The 21,366-nt window shown below is 46.2% G+C and overlaps 1 protein-coding gene across 1 annotated transcript in view; it reads left to right on the top strand.

The window, feature by feature from the left end:
* The first annotated feature begins 13,193 nt into the window (after positions 1-13,193).
* capza1b (capping actin protein of muscle Z-line subunit alpha 1b) overlaps positions 13,194-21,366 on the top strand; it is a 51,146-nt gene continuing 42,973 nt past the window's right edge. Inside the window, exon 1 of the mRNA XM_068007705.1 lies at positions 13,194-13,270. Coding sequence (XP_067863806.1) covers positions 13,199-13,270 — 72 coding nt within the window. The 5' untranslated portion in view covers positions 13,194-13,198. The remainder of the gene's footprint in view (positions 13,271-21,366) is intronic.

Here is a 21,366-nt window from a genome sequence, read left to right on the forward strand (position 1 = left end):
CTGCCCCCCCTAACGTTACACCGCACCACTCTGCCCCCCCTAACGTTACACCGCACCACCCTGCCCCCCCTAAAGTTACACCGCACCACCCTGCCCTCTAAAGTTACACCGCACCACCCTGCCCCCCCTAACGTTACACCGCACCACCCTGCCCCCCCTAAAGTTACACCGCACCACCCTGCCCCCCCTAACATTACACCGCACCACTCTGCCCCCCCTAACATTACACCGCACCACCTGCGGATGCACTGCACCACTCAGCCACTAGGAGCCGCTGCATCACGCAGCCACGCTCCAGATTTCCCTCTGTCCTCCACCCCTCCTCCCTTTCATCCCTCAGATCATATTTCTGGGCTTAGCCTGCTAGGAAACCTAAAGCTGAGATTTAAATACCCGTCTCCAAGCTGGGAGTCCAGTGCATTCTGTTACATTTCAATTGTAGCCATCCAAATGTCAGCTGTACAAATGAAACTTGATTGTGAGGCCATGATAGAACTGCAGCCCGAATCGTGAGCGATATCCTCCATCATCAAGGGCCACGCACAGTTGTCTCTGTGAAACTGACATTTTCCTTTGGTATTTACAAAGGTTTGTGTTGAACCATTTCATGCAGATAAGCAGAGAAAAAAGGCAGGACAGGCACGGTGGCACTATCTGATGGAGCACTAATGTCGCAAGCCTCTGCCACAGGTTCACCCCTCACTCCGCTTGCTTCCCGACCTGTGCCTTGTCGAGACTGGAGGTGCTGAGCTGAAAATTTGACATTTCCCCACAGGGAGGTGCAAAAGTTGCAGGGGAGAGTCACCGTGGCATTTGGCCAGTTAAGTGAAGCATAGAGATTAAAAAATACAGACAGGAGGGATGCGCTGCCCGAGAGGGTGTTGGAGGCAGATTCATTCATGGCCCTCCAAAGGGAACTGGATAAGTACTTGAATGAAAAAAAAATTGCGGGGTTACGGGGAGAGGACGGGGGAGTGGGACCAGCTGGATTGTTCTTGCATAGAGCCCGTGCGGACTCGATGGGCCGAATGGCCTCCTTCTGTGCTGTATCCATCCAATGATTCTATCAAATCTCCTCTTAACCTTCGCTGTTCCAAGGAGAACAACCCCAGCTTCTCCAGTCTATCCACGTAACTAAAGTCCCTCATTCCTGGATCGTTCTAGTAAATCTTTTAGGCACCCTCTCTAAGACCTTCATATCCTTCCTAAAGTGCGGTGCCCAGAACTGGACACAATACTCCAGTTGTGACCGAACCAGTGTTTTATAAAAGCTCATCATGACTTCCATGCTTTTGTACTCTATGCCTCTATTTATAAAGCCCAGGATCCCGTATGCTTTTTTAACCACTTTCTCAACCTGCCCTGCCACTTTCAACGATTTGTGCACATATACCCCTAGATCTCTCTGTTACTTTACCCCTTTTAGAATTGTGCCCTCTCGTTTATATTGCCTCTCTTCGTTCTTCCTACCAAAATGTATCACTTCACATTTTTCTGCGTTAAATTTCATCTGCCACATGTCCGCCCATTCCACCAGCCTGTCTGTATCCTCTTGAAGTCTATCTTTATCTTCCTCACTGTTCACTGCACTTTCAAGTTTTGTGTCATACTTCTTTTATTGTGAGGTATTACATTTTGGTAAGAAGAATAAGGGAGCCACATACTGCTTGGATAATAAGAGTCTAAATGGGGTAAAGGAGCCGAGCAATCTGCAGGTACAGATAGACAAATCACTAAAAGTAGCAACGCAGGTTAATAAGGCCATAAAAAAAGCAAAGCAAGCATTGGGGTTCATTTCTAAAGGAATAGAATTGAAAAGCAGAGAAGTTATGTTAAACTTGTATAGAACCTTGGTTAGATCACAATTGGAGTACTGCGCACAGTTCTGGTCTCCATATTACAAAAAGGATATAGAGACATTGGAGAAAGTACAAAAAAGATTTACTGGAATGATATCAGAACTGAGAGGTTATACCTACCAGCAAAGATTGAGCAGGCTGGGGCTCTTTTCTCTAGAAAAGAAAAGACTGAGGGGTGACCTGATAGAGGAATTTAAGATTATGAAAGGGTTTGATATGAGTCGACGTAGAGAAGATGTTTCCACTTGCGGGGGAGTCCAAAACTAGAGGTCATAAATATAAAATAGTCACTAATAAACCCAATAGGGAATTCAGGAGAAACTTCTTTAACCAGAGAGTGGTTAGAATGTGGAACTCACTACCACAAGGAGTAGTTGAGGTGAATAGCATCGATGCATTTAAGGGGAAGCTGGATAAACACACAAGGATATGCTGATAGGGTGAGATGAAGTAGTGAGGGAGGAGGCTCATTTGGAGCATAAATACTGGCATAGATCTGATGGGCCGAATGGCCTTTTTCTGTGCTGTACATTCTATGTAATTCTATTTCTCTAATTTCTCTCATTATTACCTTCTTTGTCTTACACCATTATCACTTCTGACATTTAATCATCTCCGGTCCTCCACCTAAACACAGACCGATTTTTTTTTACCGCCCCCTTTTCCCTGGCTCTTTTCCGCTTTGTAAAGTATTCACCTGTAACATCTCCCTGTTCTGACGAGAGGCCATCGACCTGAAACGTTGACCCTTCCTTCCTCTCCCCATGAATACGGCCTGACCTGCTGAGTGTTTCCCGCATTTTCTGTTTTTTCGACCAGTTCCCGCAGTAGTTGTTACAGCCTGGATTCCCCAGTAGAGGGCAGTAAGTCAGAGTACATTCCCCAACAAGCACTTTCTCGATGGCGATGCTGTTTGACAGTAAATTAAACCATCCAACAAAATGCATGTTGAAATCGTGCATACGACAAAGGAAATTCTTTAACCACACCTCCCTTCCACTAACAAGTCTTGGAAGAAATAAAGCAAAAGCATCGGTTGCTGCCTGAACCATAAAACTATATCATTTTTTTCTTTCCCGTTTTCTCCCTTGTCTCGCGTCACGTTGGCTGTGGGATGGACCTGGGTGCGGTGCTCAGAGGTGGGATGGGGTTTGGTTGGGTGGGGAAAGGACCCAGGTGAGGGGCGAGGCTGAGGCCCAGGCCCGGGCCCCAGGATCTAGTGCGGAGGCAGAGGGCAGGCTGGGCGTAGGTAGGCTGGTTTCAGAGTTGGTTACAGAGCGCGGGGTCAAACATCACCGGCGTTGGCTGTAACCCAGGAGCAGATGTTAACCCATCAAAAAGAAGTTAATGAAAAGAAGATAGCAGGACCATTAGTAGGTTTTGCAGTAACGTGATTCCCATGGACCAATCAGCTCAATACAAATTTGACCCTTAGAAATGCAAATTTTTGAATAATATATAACCTTTTCCCTTATAATTTTTTTTGTGCACACTTACGATGGAAACTGCCTATGTAAACTTGTCACGCTGTAATTACACCTTCCTGCCAGTGGTGGTGCTGTATCATCTAAGCGTTGCATCTCTCAGTTCCTCAGCTTGTCGTCCGATGTTCCAACCAATTCTGCTTCCCAAAATTCCATATCTTTTACTGTTTAACTACAAATAATAATATAAAATCAAAGTGTTAAATAAAAATAAGGACAGAATGTATGCCTTCAAAACGGGGACTGAATTATGTCTGCACGCCCTGGTCCAATTATTCCTTGCGCCCTTTAACCTCACTTCACCCTGACCACTGCACTTGTTCTTGACTCATTGCATGGAACACCGCAGGAGGCCGACTAGTATGAAATAGATTTTACTGACCTTTGCCTGTTGACTCAGTGTTTGCTCAAAAGTCACCTCTCTTTATTTCTTTGCTATTTCCTTGTGCTGTGAAACATGTTAATAAATTAAAATTCTGAAACCCTTGCGTCACGTTCCAGTGACAATGTCATATGTGGTTTGCTTTTTTTCCTGCGATCCTCCTGTACATTGGGGTTTCTCTTGTGCCTGAAGCTCATCAGCACTGGTGACTAAAAGCTTGATCAAAGAGTTAGGTTTCAAGGAGTGTCTTAAAGGAGGAGAGAGAGGTTTAGGGAAGGAATTCCAGAATTTAGGACTCTTCCCCTTCCTCCTCCTCCTATAAGACTCTTTTTAAAATGCACCTCTTTGACCAAGTTTTTGGTCACCCCTCCTTCTTTGACTTAGCAGCCATTTTTCCTCAAGTCTCTGTGACGCACCATGGCATGTTTTTCTATGTTGTAAGCGCTGTATAAATAATTGCAAGTTGTTGTTACATTTCTGGGAAGTATATTTGCTTTTGAAAACCTTTGGTTTGAGATCACTGGCACACATTCCATTGTCATGACGCATGCCCACAAATAGTACTTTGGATGACTGGCTATACAAATATTCCACTGCCTGATTGTACTTTTAAGTTTCAGACTTAATTAAAGCAGATGTACCATCTGTTACAATGTGCAGGGACAGATACTATCCTAGAATGTAGTAGGATAAATTGGAGCGACTGTATTCTCTAAGGGGGCCTTGTACTCAAGTCCCCTGTGATGTTTTGGAGAAGGACTGGAAATTCCTCACCAATAACACGCAGTTTCAAAATGCAGATCCATACGACAAAGGAGCAGTTCAGAAGAACTCCCCTCTGACCGCCCGAAAGATTAATCTCTCCCTGTTAAAGTGTAAATAATGAGTCATTTAAATCTTAGCATGGTACTGAATGGAACAGAACAAGAAAGTCCCAAGTTGCACTCCCAGTCTACCATCCTGGAATGCAAAGATAACCTCCAGCTTCTTTTCTCTACAAATCATCTCCTTAAACCCCTCTCCCCGTCCCCTCCACTCTCACCTCAGAGCTGGTGCCAGTCTAACCCACGCAAATGGCCTTTCACGACCTCAGGACATCCCAAACCGCTTTACAGCCAAAGGTGTACATTTGAAGTGTAGTCACTGTTGTAATGTAGGAAATGTGATAGCCAATTTGCGCACAGCAAGATCCCACAAAGAGCATTGAGATAATGACCAGACAATCTTTTTTTAGTGTTGAGGGATAAATATTGGCCAGGACGCCAGGGAGAATTCCCCTGCTTTTTCTCGAAATAGTAACATGGGAAATTTTACGTCCACCTGAGAGGGCAGACAGGGCCTGGGTTTAATGTCTCATCCAAAAGACAGGACCTCCAACAGTGCAGCACTCCCTCAGTACTGCACTGGGAGTGTCAGGCTGAATTTTGTGCTTCAAGTCCATGGAGTGGGGACTTGAACTCACAACTCTCTGACTCAGAGGCAAGCGTTTTATCACTGAGCCAAGGCTGACACCTAAAAATAAATTTACTTTGGGCAGTAAGTAAATGGAAAAGAGACAAAACTTTCTTACTTAATTTTTAGTTTAAAACTTCCATTCATTTCCTCATGCACTGTTTGGCACTCGTGATACGCTTGAGCAAGCCAAGGAATCTTATTCTGTTTGTTATTTGGGCCTTGGCCTTTACCTAGATTCACAATAAAATAAAAGCAGATATTATGGACTGTGCTTCTCAGGTCTCCCTGGCTGTTCGCCATTGTGACATTGTAATTTGTTTGAAAACACCTCTTTTGAGGCTAGTTTGCTGAGCTGGATTTCACGAGTGAGTCATTGGATATCTGACTTGCATAAACAGGCCCTCATTGTAAAAGAGCTGTACCAGCCTGAGTAAATATCTTGTACAAATAAATTATTTAAATGGAATGAAGTCTCCTTTCTCCGAGGGCCATTTGTGCCACTCCCATACAGACAGGTTCTGGTAAAGGGAAAAATGCCTCTGCTTCAATTTCTGGATGTTTCGTCAGGCCTGAATCACATAGAATCATAGAATGATACAGCACAGAAGGAGGCCATTCGGCCCTTCGTGCCTGTGCTGGCTCTTTGAAAGAGCTATCCAATTAGTCCCACCACCACCCCCGCACCCCCCCCCCCCGCTCTTTCCCCTGCAAATTTTTCCCCTTCAAATATTTATCCAATTCCCTTTAGAAAGTTATTATTGAATCTGCTTCCACCGCCCTTTCAGGCAGCGCATTCCCGATCATAACAATTCACCATGTTAAAAAAAAAAATTCTCCTCTGGTTCTTTTGCCAATTACCTTATTGGATCTGTGTTCAACCTGAATGAAAATGCTTGAACCATTCACTGAATACAAAGTATAGAATCATAGAAAGGTTACAGCGCAGAAGGAGGCCATTCAGCCCATCGAGTCTGTGCCGGCTCTATGCAAGAGCAATCCAGCTAATTCCACTCCCCCGCCCTATCCCAGTAGCCCTGCAAATTTTTTCCTTTCAAGTACTTATCCAGTTCCCTGTTGAAAGCTATGATTGAATCTGCCTCTACCACCCCCTCGGGCGGTGCATTCCAGATCCTAACCACTCGCTGTGTAAAAAAGTTTTTCCTCATGTCATCTTTGGTTCTTTTGCCAATCACCTTAAGTCTATGTCCTCTGGTTCTTGACCCTTCTGCCAATGGGAACAGTTTCTCTCTATCTACTCTGTCTGGACCCTTCATGATTTTGAACACCTCTATCAAATCTCCTCGCAACCATCTCTGTTCCAAGGAGATGAGGAGAAACTTCTTCACTCAGAGGGTGGTAGGTCTGTGGAATTTGCTGCCCCAGGAAGCTGTGGAAGCTACATCATTAGATAAATTTAAAACAGAAATAGACAGTTTCCTAGAAGTAAAGGGAATTAGGGGTTATGGGGAGCGGGCAGGAAATTGGACATGAAGCTGAGTTCGGATCGGTCAATGCCCTGTGGGTGGCGGAGAGGGCCCAGGGGCTATGTGGCCGGGTCCTGCTCCGACTTCTTGTGTTCTTTAGATTTGTGGTTGGGATCAGATCAGCCATGATCTTATTGAATGGCGGAGCAGGCTCGAGGGGCCGATTGGCCTACTCCTGCTCCAATTTCTTATGTTCTTATGTTCTAACAATCCCAGCTTCTCCAGTCTATCCATGTAACTGAAGGCCCTCATCCCTGGAATCATTCTAGTAAATCTCTTCTGCACCCTCTCTAAGGCATTCACATCTTTCCTGAACTGCGGTGCCCAGAACTGGACACAATACTCCAGTTGTGGCCGACCAGTGTGTTTTGTAAAGGTTCATCATGACTTCCATACTTTTGTACTCTATGCCTCTATTTATAAAGTCCAGGATCTTGTATGCTTTTTTAACTGCTTTCTCAACCTACCCTGCCACCTTCAATGATTTGTGCACATATACCCCCAGATCTCTCTGTTCCTGCACCCCTTTTAGAGTACCCTCTACTTTATATTGCCTCTCCTTGTTCTTCCTACCGAAATGTATCACTTCGCATTTTTCTGCGTTAAATTTCATCTGCCACGTGTCCACCCATGCCACCAGCCTGTCTATATCCTCTTGAAGTCTATCACTATCCTCGTCACTGTTTACTACACTTCCAAGTTTTGTGTCATCTTCAAATTCTGAAATTGTGCCCTGTACACCCAAGTCCAAGTCATTAATGTATATCAGGAAAAGCAGTGGTCCCAGCACCGACCCCGGGGAAGCACCACTGAACACCTCCCTCCAGTCCGAAAAACAACCGTTCACCACTACTCACTGTTTCCTGTTACTTAGCCAATTCTGTATCCATGTTGCTACTGCCCCCTTTATTCCATGGGCCGCAATCTTGATGATAAACCTACCATGTGGCACTTTATCAAACGCCTTTTGAAAGTCCATATACACCACATCAACTGCATTGCCCTCATCTACTCTCTCTGTTACTGTAGAAGCATGTTTTATTTCTCTCTGCTGTCCTCCCTTAGCCTGAGGGGGCAAAAGAACCTCCGGGGGGGAAAATATTATTACATGTTACTGAGATCAGAGTGGTTTCTAATTATATCCCCACACAGGAACAACGAGGCCAAGGAAGCAAGTGTAAGCAAAACATCTTCGTGCAGTGTGTATGTGTGGAAGTGGGAAGGGGTTAACAAGCCTGTCTGGCAAATCTGCATCCTCCTCGTCTGTAAAGTGTCAGAATAGTACAATAAAATGTTCATTTTCAGCTGCTTCCACACTTGTCTATGTTCCTTTTCTCCCTTCCTCTCCATTCGCTGGGGTACAGTTTCAGCGCACCAGCCCCTCTCCCCGAGTGGCCATTCATCATGTCGAAGCCTAGACAGTGAGCGTCAGTGGGGTATTCAAGAAGAACAATATTGCACCTTTAACATAGTAAATAAAGCATGGGGATGGGCGTGGGGAATGACACTGAGAGCAGTAGTACAAGAGTTGGAGGGATGATTCAAGACAGGTGAATGAGTAAGATTTGAGGAGGATTTTGAAGATGGTAGGGAGGTAGGGTTTTAGGCAGAGAGTTCGCCTGTCGGACGAAGACAGCTAAAGTCTCTGCTACCGATAGAACAGAGGGACAGGGATGCGCAGAGGCCAGAGTTGGAAGAGCCAAGAGCACGAGCTGGAGTGCAGGGCTGGAGGAGGTGGGCAGAGGTAGAGTGGAGAGAGGCCATCGAGGGATTTGTAAACGAGGATGATGATTTTGAATTCGATGCATTGGGGATGGGGAGGCGTTGGTGAGGATATGAGTGATGGGCGAGTGAGACTTAGTGTGGGACAAGTTAGAATCCAGGCAGTGAAGTTTTGGATGAGCTGCAGTTTATGTGGAGTGCGGCTCAGAAGACCAGCGAAGAGAGTGTTGGAAAAGTTGAGCCTGGAGGTGACAAAGGTGTGCTTGAGGGTTTCTGCAGGGGCTAAGGATGGAGGTGGGCAATGTTCCTGTGGGAGTACCTTCACTACATGGACTGCAGCAGTTTAAGAAGGCGGCTCATCACCACCTTCTCAAGGGCAATTAGGGAAGGGTAATAAATGCCGGCCTTGCCAGCGACGCCCACATCTCATGAACAAATAAAAAAAAAAGTGGAAATAAGTGGTTTTGGTGATGGACCGGATGCAGAGTTTGAACCTCAGCTCAGGGTTCAGCTGATACTGCGCGCTGTCGATTTCGTCCTCAGTAAGCAGTTGAGTGTATAGTTAGAGGATGTTCTGCCTCATTCACAACTTGATGTCAGACTGACAATCCAACAGTGCAGCAACAGTCATGGAGTTGAGAGTGGATGCAGGGAGTTAAAGCTGGGTGCCATTAGTGTACATATGGAGGCTGATCCATGCTTATGGATAATATCACCAATCGACAACATATATATGAGGAATAGGAAGGGGCTAAGGATGGAACCTTGCCGTATGCCCGAGGTGACAATGGGGGAACAGAATGAGAAGACGTCTTCTGGCTGCATTGAGATAGGTAGAATTGGAACCAGTGGACCACAGATGAAAGTCAATGGAGTAATCAACCAGGCAGGTCAAGGAGGACAGGAGATCTAAGGCACCTTAGCTGCAATCGCTTTGACTATTAATGATGACTTTGACCAGGACGGTTGCAGGGCTGTCGAAAGCCAGACAAAAAGAATTCAAACCGGGAGTGCTGGGGGAAATGTGCGCAGAGTCAGGAGACAGTGATGTGCTCAAAGACCCTGGAGAGGAAAGGAAGATTAGGGACTAATGGTAAATGCTGAGGATACAGGGGTCAAAGGTGAGTTTTTAAGGACGGGGTTGATGGCAGCAGTTTTGAAGATGGGAGAACTGTGCTCGAGGAAAGGTAGAAGTTGAAGATGTCAAGGGTTGGAAAAGATTGCAGAGGCAGAGTGGGTGATGCAACAGAGGGATTTGCAGATAAGTAAGATGTCTGTTGCATTTGCTGGACACGCACACACAGAGCTGAGCTGACTGGGCTGTGTATCATGTGCTGAGAGTTCAAATGCGGTGGGAGCTGGATCAGGAGCTAGAGCTGGGTTTGGTACTGAGTTACCTAAATCAGGGATGCACCTCTTTAAATGAGATGAGCTGTGTCGCCTTGGCGTCGAATTAAGTTGAGTTCTGTTGGGTTGTGTGATATGCCTAGAAGCTGAGCTGGGGTTGTTGGACTGTGCTGGTTTGGGATGGGTGGTTTGTTGCTTAAATTAGGAGTGCACCGCCATAAAAGACTACACTGTGTGCCTGAAGTTGGGATGTGCTGTGTGATTGTATGAGGTAGGGTTATGTTGTATAGTTGGGATAGTGTTGGGTTGTGCTGGATAGTTCAGTTAGGTTATGCTATATGTTTGGGAGTTGAGGTAGGGTGGTTTTAGGCTGTGCTGAACTGTGTAGTTCAGGTTGAGTTGCGGTGTGTAGTTGGGATTAGTTGGGCTCGGTTGGAGCTGGCTAGTGCGGTCGGTCTGTTTTGAACTGTGCAGTTCGGTTGTGGTGAGTTGTGTAGTTGGGTCGGATAGTGCTGTACTATAGAGTTTAGTAAGGTAATGTTGTACTATGGAGTTGGATATAGTGGCTCTGTACTCTGTGGTTGGGTAGGGTGCTACAGTCTTCTACGGTTTGGTAGAGTGTTGTAGTACTCAGTGGAGTCCAGTAGTACTCAGTGGGATCCTGTAGTACTTGGTGGGATCCTGTGGTACTTGGTGGAACCCTGTAGTACTTGGTGAGGTCCTGCAGTTCTTGGTGGGGTCCTGCAGTACTCGGAGTACTTGGTGAGATCTTGTAGTACTCAGTGGGGTCTGAGATTACTCGGTTGGATCCTATAGTACTCAGTGGGGTCCTGTAGTACTTGGAGTACTCGATGGGGTCCAGTAGTTCTCAAAGTACTTGGTGTGGTCCAGTAGTACTCAGTGAGATCCTTTAGTATTCGGAGTATTCGGTGGGATCTTGTAGTACTTGGAGTACTCAACGGGGTCCTGTAGCATTCGGAGTACCCGGCAGGGTCCTGTAGTAAGGGGAGTACCCTGCGGGATCCTGCAGTAATCAGTGGGGTTCTGTAGTACACGGAGTAATCGGTTAGATCCTGTAGTACTCGGAGTATTCAGGGGGATTATGGAGTACTCGAAATACTCAGAGGGATCCTGGAATACTCGGATTACTCGGAGTGATCCTGTAGTACTCGGATTACCCGGATTGATCCTGTGGTACTCAGATTACCCGGAGTGATCCTGTAGTACAAGGATTACTCAGAGTGATCCTGTAGTACTCAGATTACCGGGAGTGATCCTGTAGTACACGGATTAGCCGGAGTGATCCTGTAGTACTCAGGTTACCCAGAGTGATCCTGTAGTACTCGGATTATCCAGAGTGATCCTTTAGCACTCGGTTACTCGGATTACTCTGAGTGATGCTGTGGTACTCGGATTACCCAGAGTGATCCTGTCGTACTCGGATTACCCAGAGTGATCCTGTAATACTCAGATTACCTGGAGTGATCCTGTAGTACTCGGATTACCCAGAGTGATCCAGTAGTAACCGGATTATCCGGAGTGATCTTGTAGTACTCAGATTACATCGAGGGATCCTGTAGTACTCGGATTACCCGGAGTGATCCTGTAGTACTCAGATTACATCGAGGGATCCTGTAGTACTCGGATTACCCGGAGTGATCCTGTAGTACTTGGATTACTCAGAGTGATCCTGTCGCACTCGGAGTGATCCTGTAGCACTCGGATTACCCAGAGTGATCCAGTAGTAACCGGATTATCCAGATCTTGTAGTACTCAGATTACTTCGAGGGATCCTGCAGTACTCGGATTACCTGGAGTGTTCCTGCAGTACTCGGATTACCTGGAGTGATCCTGTAGTACTCGGATTACTCAGAGTGGTCCTGTAGTACTCGGATTACCCGGAGTGGTCCTGTAGCACTTGGAGTGGTCCTGTAGTACTCGGATTACTCGGAGTGGTCCTGTAGTACTCGGATTACTCGGAGTGCTCCTGTAGTACTCGGATTACTCGGAGTGGTCCTGTAGTACTCGGATTACTCGGAGTGGTCCTGTAGTACTCGGATTACTCGGAGTGGTCCTGTAGTACTCGGATTACTCGGAGTGCTCCTGTAGTACTCGGATTACTCGGAGTGCTCCTGTAGTACTCGGATTACACGGAGTGGTCCTGTAGTACTCGGATTACTCGGAGTGGTCCTGTAGTACTCGGATTACTCGGAGTGCTCCTGTAGTACTCGGATTACTCGGAGTGCTCCTGTAGTACTCGGAGTGCTCCTGTAGTACTCGGATTACTCGGAGTGCTCCTGTAGTACTCGGATTACTCGGAGTGCTCCTGTAGTACTCGGAGTGCTCCTGTAGTACTCGGATTACTCGGAGTGGTCCTGTAGTACTCGGATTACTCGGAGTGGTCCGGTAGTACTCGGATTACTCGGAGTGGTCCTGTAGTACTCGGATTACTCGGAGTGGTCCTGTAGTACTCGGATTACTCGGAGTGGTGCTGTAGTACTCGGATTACTCGGAGTGCTCCTGTAGTACTCGGATTACTCGGAGTGGTCCTGTAGTACTCGGATTACTCGGAGTGGTCCTGTAGTACTCTGATTACTCGGAGTGGTCCTGTAGTACTCGGATTACTCGGAGTGCTCCTGTAGTACTCGGATTACTCGGAGTGCTCCTGTAGTACTCGGATTACTCGGAGTGGTCCTGTAGTACTCGGATTACTCGGAGTGGTCCTGTCGTACTCGGATTACTCGGAGTGGTCCTGTAGTACTCGGATTACTCGGAGTGGTCCTGTCGTACTCGGATTACTCGGAGTGGTCCTGTAGTACTCGGATTACTCGGAGTGGTCCTGTAGTACTCGGAGTGGTCCTGTAGTACTCGGATTACCCGGAGTGGTCCTGTAGTACTCGGATTACTCGGAGTGGTCCTGTCGTACTCGGATTACTCGGAGTGGTCCTGTAGTACTCGGATTACTCGGAGTGGTCCTGTAGTACTCGGAGTGGTCCTGTAGTACTCGGATTACCCGGAGTGGTCCTGTAGTACTCGGATTACTCGGAGTGGTCCTGTAGTACTCGGATTACTCAGAGTGGTCCTGTAATACTCGGATTACTCGGAGTGGTCCTGTAGTACTCGGAGTGGTCCTGTAGTACTCGGATTACTCGGAGTGGTCCTGTAGTACTCGGATTACTCGGAGTGGTCCTGTAGTACTCGGATTACTCGGAGTGGTCCTGTAGTACTCGGATTACTCGGAGTGGTCCTGTAGTACTCGGATTACTCGGAGTGGTCCTGTAGTACTCGGATTACCCGGAGTGGTCCTGTAGTACTCGGATTACTCGGAGTGGTCCTGTAGTACTCGGATTACTCGGAGTGCTCCTGTAGTACTCGGAGTACCCGGCGGGGTCCTGTAGTACCGGGTGGCGCGGCGGGGCGGCGCTGTGACGGAGGCTCCGCGGGCAGTGAGCGGCGGCCGCTCCCATGATGCAGCGCGGCTGGGCTGCTGGATCCAAGATGGCGGAGACGGAGGAGCAGCTGTCGGACCGCGAGAAGGTGAGAGCCCGACCGGGGCCCCGGCACCCACCCGCACCCGGGCCCGGCGTGTCCCAGTAACCGGGCCGAGACACCGCGGGGGAGACCCTAGCAACCGGGGGAAGGAGAGTGCCCGGGGCCGCCGGGGTCCGCTCCCTGTCACCGGGTCTTCGGTCAGATTCGCGCCCGGGACCTGGGGGCGGGGGGTGAGGAGCCGGCCGGTGAGTGACCCGGACCCGCTCCGGTAACCCGAGCCTCCCGCAGCCCCTCCTGCCTGTTGCTGCCCGGGTTCGCGGAGCCCGCGCATCGGGGCCTCCGCCTTAAAACTTCAGGCCCTTCCCACAACTTCCTGTCCCGTTCCGTACAGAACTTCGCCGGGACTCTGCACACTCGCCGTGCTCACGCTGGGGATCTTTGCACACTCGCCGTGCTCACGCTGGGGATCTTTGCACACTCGCCGTGCTCACGCTGGGGATCTTTGCACACTCGCCGTGCTCACACTGGGGGTCTTTGCACACTCGCCGTGCTCACGCTGGGGATCTTTGCACACTCGCCGTGCTCACACTGGGGGTCTTTGCACACTCGCCGTGCTCACGCTGGGGATCTTTGCACACTCGCCGTGCTCACACTGGGGATCTTTGCACACTCGCCGTGCTCACGCTGGGGATCTTTGCACACTCGCCGTGCTCACTCTGGGGATCTATGCACACTCACCCAGAGTCATTGCACACTCACCTGGAGTCAGTGCACACTCGCCTCACACTGAGGGGGCTGCACATTTACGGGGAGTCCGTGCACATTGACTGCTCACACTGGGAGTTCTGTGCACACTCATAGAGGGGTTGTGCACACTGACCGGGTATGTGAGCACGCTATTCTGTCACTGAGGGGGCGGTGCACACTGACTGTTCGCACACTGCTCACTCACTGGAGGTCTGTGCCCACTCACTGTTCACACACTGGAGCGCTTTGCACAATTGCCTCTCACCTAGCTTCTGTGCATGCTAACTATATTGAACTTGTGCTCACTGATAAAATTGTTTCCCTTAAATCACCTTTGTGCTGTCAGAAAGCCTACAAGGAGATATCTTTATCTTGTGATAAAGCTACAAGAATAGAAAATGTTTTTATGTCAAAATTCCAGCATTTATGGTTTTAATTTTTGTACATACAATGTCTAAAATATTTGTCCTATAGCTCTTATGATTCACTTTGTAGGGAGGAGGCTCGTGTGGAGCATAAACACTGGCATAGACCAGTTGGGCTGAATGGCCTGCTTCTGTGTTGTAAATTCTATGTAATATTTTCAGTCTTCCTACAGGCCTTTCTGGTCTGTAAAATCTGGTGAATTCTGGTTGTAATCTTGTTTCAAAAGTGATTTAAATTTGACTTTTTAGTTTTGGCAGTTGCAGTGGTGGGTTATAATTCCCACGCCTCGTTTATTCACATCTCTTTGAGTGAGTTGTGTTAGTTCTTGTGTCGATCACTCACTGCCTCAAGCGCTTGAGGGCGGGAAAAACCTTCAGTTGCTTACCATGCCTTCCTCCAGGTGCATTTTCTGTGTTGCTACCAAATCACTCTACTCGATTTTGGCGTTTAAACTTCTGTCAGTATTTTTCTCTTTCTATAAAAGCTCGGATTTGTAGCTGCTAAGTTTGACTTATTTTATCACATGGAAGTTTTCTTGGCTATATAGTGTCATCTAAAAATTACTTCTGTGCACTGAATAAATGTAGAGTGCAGTGGAAGCATGCATACAAGTGAAGACTGCACAAAGCCTTTTATTTAGATCTACTTGTAATTTTTTTGCTCCCAATTTTTCCCCACCTCAATATTTCACCTTCTGACAATGGGGTACAGATCTATAGGTTGCCGCTGCTCTGGCTGAAATCAGTGAACTCTGTACAACTAGAGATTAACTGAGGTCTTCCTGGTCTTTTAAGGCTGTGCCTCACTGGGTGGTGCCTTTAATTTTTTTTTGAGTTCTCCAATCCTTCCAACTTAACACTTGGTTACTTCCTTGTATTGTAAAATAGAATCGTGACACTTTGAAAGCTGCAAACAGGGCAGCTCCAATTACTTCTGCTTTTGACATTGAGCAGCAGAAGCTTTAAAAGTTCATTTTAGTTCCTTAAATTTTCGAATTGCGAACTCTCAGTGTAGTTGCCCCTAACGTGGATTTGCCGAGCAACTGTTGCTAACTCCAAAACATTGAAATAAACTGTTCGTCAGCCGTGTGCATTCGAGCAAACTGCATAGTAGAGTGTTGAATTGTTAACAATTGTAGTAGAAACTGTGAAAAATCTTAAAGCCACAGTTATAGAACCTATTGATGTAAGATGCCTTAATGAGTTGTCATCACCTTCAAGTGCTAAAGCTTTTTATTGTCACTGTCATTAGTGAAGAAATTCTGTTAAGAGGAAGTGTTTTCAATTGGGGGAAAAAACCTTGTGTCACAGATCCTTTGTGTCTTAAAGAAAACTTCTACCTGATAATTGATCATTGATATTGCAATGCTATCCTGGCCGACCTCCCATCTTTCACCCTGTGTAAACTTGAGCTCATCCAAAACTCTGCTGCCTGTATCCTGACTCTTTCTAAGTCCCGTTCACCCATCACCCACTGTGCTCGTTGACCTACATTGGCTCCCGGTCTGGCAACGCCTCGATTTTTAAAATTCTCTTCCTTTTGTTCAATCCCTCCATGGCCTCGCCCTTCCCTATCTGTAACCTCATCCAGCCCTACAATCCTCTGCGTTCCTCCAAGTTTGACCTCTTGTGCATCCCCGATTTCCTTCGCCCCTCCATTGGCAGCCGTGCCTTCAACTGTCTAGGCCTTAAGCTCCAAAATTACCTCCCTAAACCCCTCCGCCTCTCTACCTTTCTCTCCTCTAAGATGCTCCTTAAAATCCACCTCTTTGACCAGGCTTTGGTCACCTATCCTAATATCTCTTCATGGCTCAGGGCAAATTTTGTCTGATAACACTCCTGTGAAGTGCATTGGGACATTTTGGTATGTTAAAGGTGCTATATCAATGCAGGTTGTTCAGTATAATTGATGTCTCCTAGTCGAGACTGCCTGCCATTTCGTTAAAGCAGTTGGAAGGTGTCGATGCTCTCGGCTGTAATTCGGTTGGGGCATCTCCATGGACTCCATTTGTTAGCCTCCTTAAGTATTGTACACGCATCACTGTGCACACACATTGACAGCAAATGGCTCTTAGCAGAGTTTTTGAGGGCCCTTCTATTTTGTCACAAATACTATTTGCTGATGACATTTCATTGTACGCTTTTTACTGTTCACGTAACCGGATAGTGATGTACATATTAAAGCTGGCCTTGGGCTTAGAGGGATATTCAGAATTTCTTTGCAGTAAGATCAGGTTATATATACAATAAATGTGGGTGTTAAGATAATTTTAGGAAGGATGTGAAGACCTTAGAGAGGGTGCAGAAGAGATTTACTAGAATGGTTCCAAGGATGAGGGACTTCAGTTATGTGGATAGACTGAAGAAGCTGGGGTTGTTCTCAGAGCAGAGAAGGTTGAGAGGAGATTTGATAGAAGTGTTCAAAATCATGAAGGGTTTAGATAAAGTAAATAGAGAAACTGTTCCCACTGGCAGAAGGGTCGGGAAACAGAGGACACTGATTTAAGGTGATTGGCAAAAGAATCAAAGGCGACATGAGAACTTTTTTATGCAGCGAGTAGTTATCATAGAAAGGGTACAGCACGGAAGGAGGCCATTTGTCCCATCGAGTTTGTGCCGGCTCTATGCAAGAGCAATCCAGCTAGTCCCACTCCCCCGCCTTATCCCCGTAGCCCTGCAAATTTTTTCCTTTCAAGTACTTACCCAGTTCCCTTTTGAAGGCCATAATTGAATCTGCCTCCACCACTCCCTCGGGCAGTGCATTCCAGATCCTAACCACTCACTGTAAAAAAGTTTTTCCTCATGTCACCTTGGTTCTTTTGCCAATCACCTTAAATCTATGTCCCCTGGTTCTTGACCCTTCTGCCAATGGGAACAGTTATGAGCTGGAATGCGCTGCCTGATAGGGTGGTGGATGCAGATTCATTCGTGGCTTTCAAAAAGGAACTGGATAACTTTTGAGGAGAAATTTGCAGGGCTACGGAGGAAGGACGGGGGAATGGGACTAATTGGATTGCTTTTACAAAGAGCCGGCACAGGCTCGATGGGCCGAATGGCCGCCTCCTGTGCTGTTATGATTCTGTGATCTGCAATAAATCACATTTGAGGAAACTAATTGGGAATTCCCTTCCCAAACATCTCCACCTCTCTTCCCTTTTAAGACCGTCCTTAAAACCTACCTCTCTGACCCAAGTTTGTAGTCGTCCCTCCTCATATCTCCTCCTTTGGCTCAGAGTCAATTTTTATCTGTGCTCCCGTGAAACACCATGGGATATTTTCAGACGCTAAATGCGATATATAAATGCAAGTTGTTGTAAGCTGCAAATGGAGAAGTTCTTCTTGCTGCTGCTAAGAGTCCAGAGAAAATGAGGAATCTGACCCCAGCTTCTAGGCTAACGAAAACTCTTTTAAGCTTCCATTATCTTTCAACTATTATTTTGCACCACATGTAGCTAGAAAACCCTGTGTCACACAGATGCTTCAGTATTCTCAACTTTTTTAAATGTTATACTCTTGCTAATTTTCTCCCCTCCTCTCCTGAAGGTATTGACTTATTGCAGGCTGTAATTCTGCAGTCACCAGCTACCCTTCAATGCTCAAGTGGTAGTTCATGCATGAGCTTCAACAAGGGTCAGCAGGCTATTCGACTGCAAGGGCATTACAGCCAGCCCCTGCCGTGTTCTTACTAGGTGTGTGTATGCCTATCTCAATTTCTAATCCTGGCCAACCAGGGACTGAAACTGGGACCTTCGGAGTCCATATGACTCAGTTACTCACTGAGCAACGAGAGAGGGGGGACCCTTCAACTTCTGTTTTTAAGCTTTATCTGAAAATGATGGAACAATCTGTTGATGCGCTGTGCCGTAGAGAGGTGATGCTTTCACAGTGCGTTGCTTGTCTGGGATAGTGAGTGGGAGGCCACAGGGTGTGACTATCCTGAGTACTTCCTAATGGTAGGTTTCACAGCCAATTGACAGAAGCTTGTTCAGCCACCCAAGGAAGCAGATGGATTGAAAAATACATTTTTATAAAGAGGGCACCTCACCCTCCCAAAATCTCCAGTGTATTTTTAATTTTTGCTCTTTTTTATTTATAAAACAATTCAGAAAATAAAACTTTTAAAAAGTCCACAGAAATTGTTACATTTTTTTTAAAAAACAGGATAGTTAGAGACTGAGGAGGGGTGTGAGTTTCTTTTACACATTTCCCAATCGTAGATTGTTGCTTTAAGCCTCCCCTGGTATCATCACGTGACCAGTTAATAGGTATCTGCACGGCTGTATTTAGTGACCCTCTCATTACAGCAGTCAGGAGCCAAACATTGCACAGGTAAAGGGTGTGTTTTGGTTCATCGGTAGCACCTGTACTTTCAGCTAAGGAGATTGCAGTATGTCCAGGGTTCTCCCTGATCCTGCCATATCCAGTGACACTAAATCCCAAATCATCGCAATTCAAATTGTGCGATTCAATTGTGGATGCTGGTGGTGATCGGTCATAATATCTGCTGCCAGCAAAAAAAAAGTTTGCTGTGAACTGGATAGAAGTGCCCCAAGATGTTGAACATCTCGATTCAAATGTTGAACCTCTGAGTTCAGATGATCAGTTGATTGAGCCGTGTTTTTGTGGTACATAAGAGAAAAGAACTTGCATTTATATAGCGCCTTTCACGGCCTCAGGACGTCCAAAAGCGCTTTACAGCCAATGAAATACTTCTGAAATGTAGTCACTGTTGTAACGTAGGAAACGCAGCACCCAATTTGCGCACAGACAGCAGAGATAATGACCAGATAATCTCGTTTAGTGATGTTGGTTGAGGGCTAAATATTGGCCAGAACATCGGGGAGAACTCTCCAGCTCTTCTTCAAATGGTGTCATGGGATCTTTTACATCCACCTGAGAGGGCAGACGGGGGCCCCGGTTTAACTTCTCATCCGAATGACGGCACCTCCAACAGTGCAGCACTCCCTCAGTACTGCACTGAAACGTCAGACTCGATTCTGTGTGATCAAGTGTTTGGAGTGAGTCATGAACCCACAGCCTTCTGAGTAAGACGAGAGTACTGCCACTGACACCCAAATCTGACCCATATCTGAATCTATCGCTACTTGGTAATTTTATGGTCTATCATATGTCTGTTTTACCATAATGTATATGTTTACTAAAAATGCAGTTTGAAGGAGCTCGGTTGCCATCTGTTACATTCGGTGTGTGACAGGAATTGCTGCTTTATTAATCCTCTGCAATTGTGCATCCTCTTTAGAGGAAAGTGATGAAATTGGTGAGGAGCGCCCCTAACGCCTATTCTTGTATCGTCCTTCCCCAACTTGCTCCCAACACCCAACCAACATTGTCGTCTTTGTGTAGTCAAAGACATGTCCAGAATCGAGATAATGTTTTCTCTTGTCATTGGAAGCACATCTATTTAGCTCAAACGAATAAAGTGGAGAAAATGGAAGTTTTGCATGAATGAAATGTTGTGTGCAGCTCTGCATGAATCCATGCACTGTGAATTTTAAATGTGAGATTTTGGAGCTAAGAACTGCACTACAAAATAAAAGTGCTCATTCCCTGCTTTTATTTAGGGTATAAGGATGTAGTTGTGCTTCCAATATCTATGGTATATAAACCAGGGCTTTAAGTTACTTGCACCATTTTTCAGTAAGGTTGTATCCCTTTATATTTTGATGTTTCCAGAGACAGGTGCGTTGGTCTGTCAGATTTACTCGTACTTCTCTTCCGATTACGAGCAGGCAAAAATTTATAAAACTCTTGTGTGGATGGAAAGAGATGAAGATTGCATAGATTGTGTTTTGCAGATTGCAAGCGGAGAGGTAATTTGAAACTGCACAAGTAGTGTTCTGATCAAGTAGAGGAATATTTTGATTAAAACTACCCAGTTGAGTTTAAGTTTCTAAATGACTTGTAAACGTCTTAAAAGTCCGGACTTATGACTGGTAACCTCTTGGAAGATGATGAATTTTAAATAGGTTTTAAATTCATTTTGTACATTAAGAATATTGCTCTCAGAGCAGAGGTTATGGGGAGATTTAATAGAGGTGTTCAAAATCATGAAGGGTTTTGATAGAGAAAATAAGGAGAAACTGTTTCACGTGGCAGAAGGGTCGGCAACCAGAGGCGCAGATTTAAGGTAATTGGCAAAAGAATCAGAGGTGAGATGAGATTTTTTTACGCAGCGAGTTATGATCTGGATTGCACTGCCTGAAAAGGTGATGGAAGCAGATTCAATAATAAGGTCCAAAAGGGAATTGGATACATACTTGAAAATTTGCAGGGCTACGGGGAAAGGGCTGGGGAATGGGACTAATTGGATTGCTCTTCCAAAGAGCTAGCACGGGCATGCTGGGCTGAATGGCTTCATCATTCTATGATTCATTGTGACGATTGCTGGATGTGGTTTTTTTTATACTGTTCATTGCTTGCTGCGAATTGCCGTCAAGTAATGCAGATCTTTTGCTGGTAGCTTATTGCACCAGTGAGCAAGAGGAAGTTGGGTTCTGCTAGGCGCAGCGTTTTTACCTGAAATGGTAATATTCAAATGGTTCACTGCAAATAGCAGGAAGTTCAGTGCAGCCAAAAGTGGTGTAAATTCTGAGATGTGTTCTATTGAGCAAAGCTTAGTTAAAATGTGCTTTTGTAGCTGCTTTTTTTAAAAAAACGTATATTTGCCTTTTTTTAATTGAGCCTTTTTCAAGTTTTCTTGTTCACTTTCACCCCTTCCCCTTTTCTATGGACGAGGGCTGTTTGCACCCATACCTCAGTCAGTGCCACACTAAGCTTGCTGCGTGGAGGTCTGCAGAAGTAGCCTTGTGGTTACTATTCGCTCATGGCTGCTCGTATTTCACAGTTAGCATTTATACAGCGCCTTTAACATAGAACAATTCCACAATGCTTTAGAGAGATATAATCAGATAACAATGGACACCCAGCCAAAGGAGGAGATACTAGGGG

Source organism: Heptranchias perlo, chromosome 27, assembly GCF_035084215.1.
Source record: "Heptranchias perlo isolate sHepPer1 chromosome 27, sHepPer1.hap1, whole genome shotgun sequence".
Lineage (NCBI taxonomy): Eukaryota > Metazoa > Chordata > Chondrichthyes > Hexanchiformes > Hexanchidae > Heptranchias > Heptranchias perlo.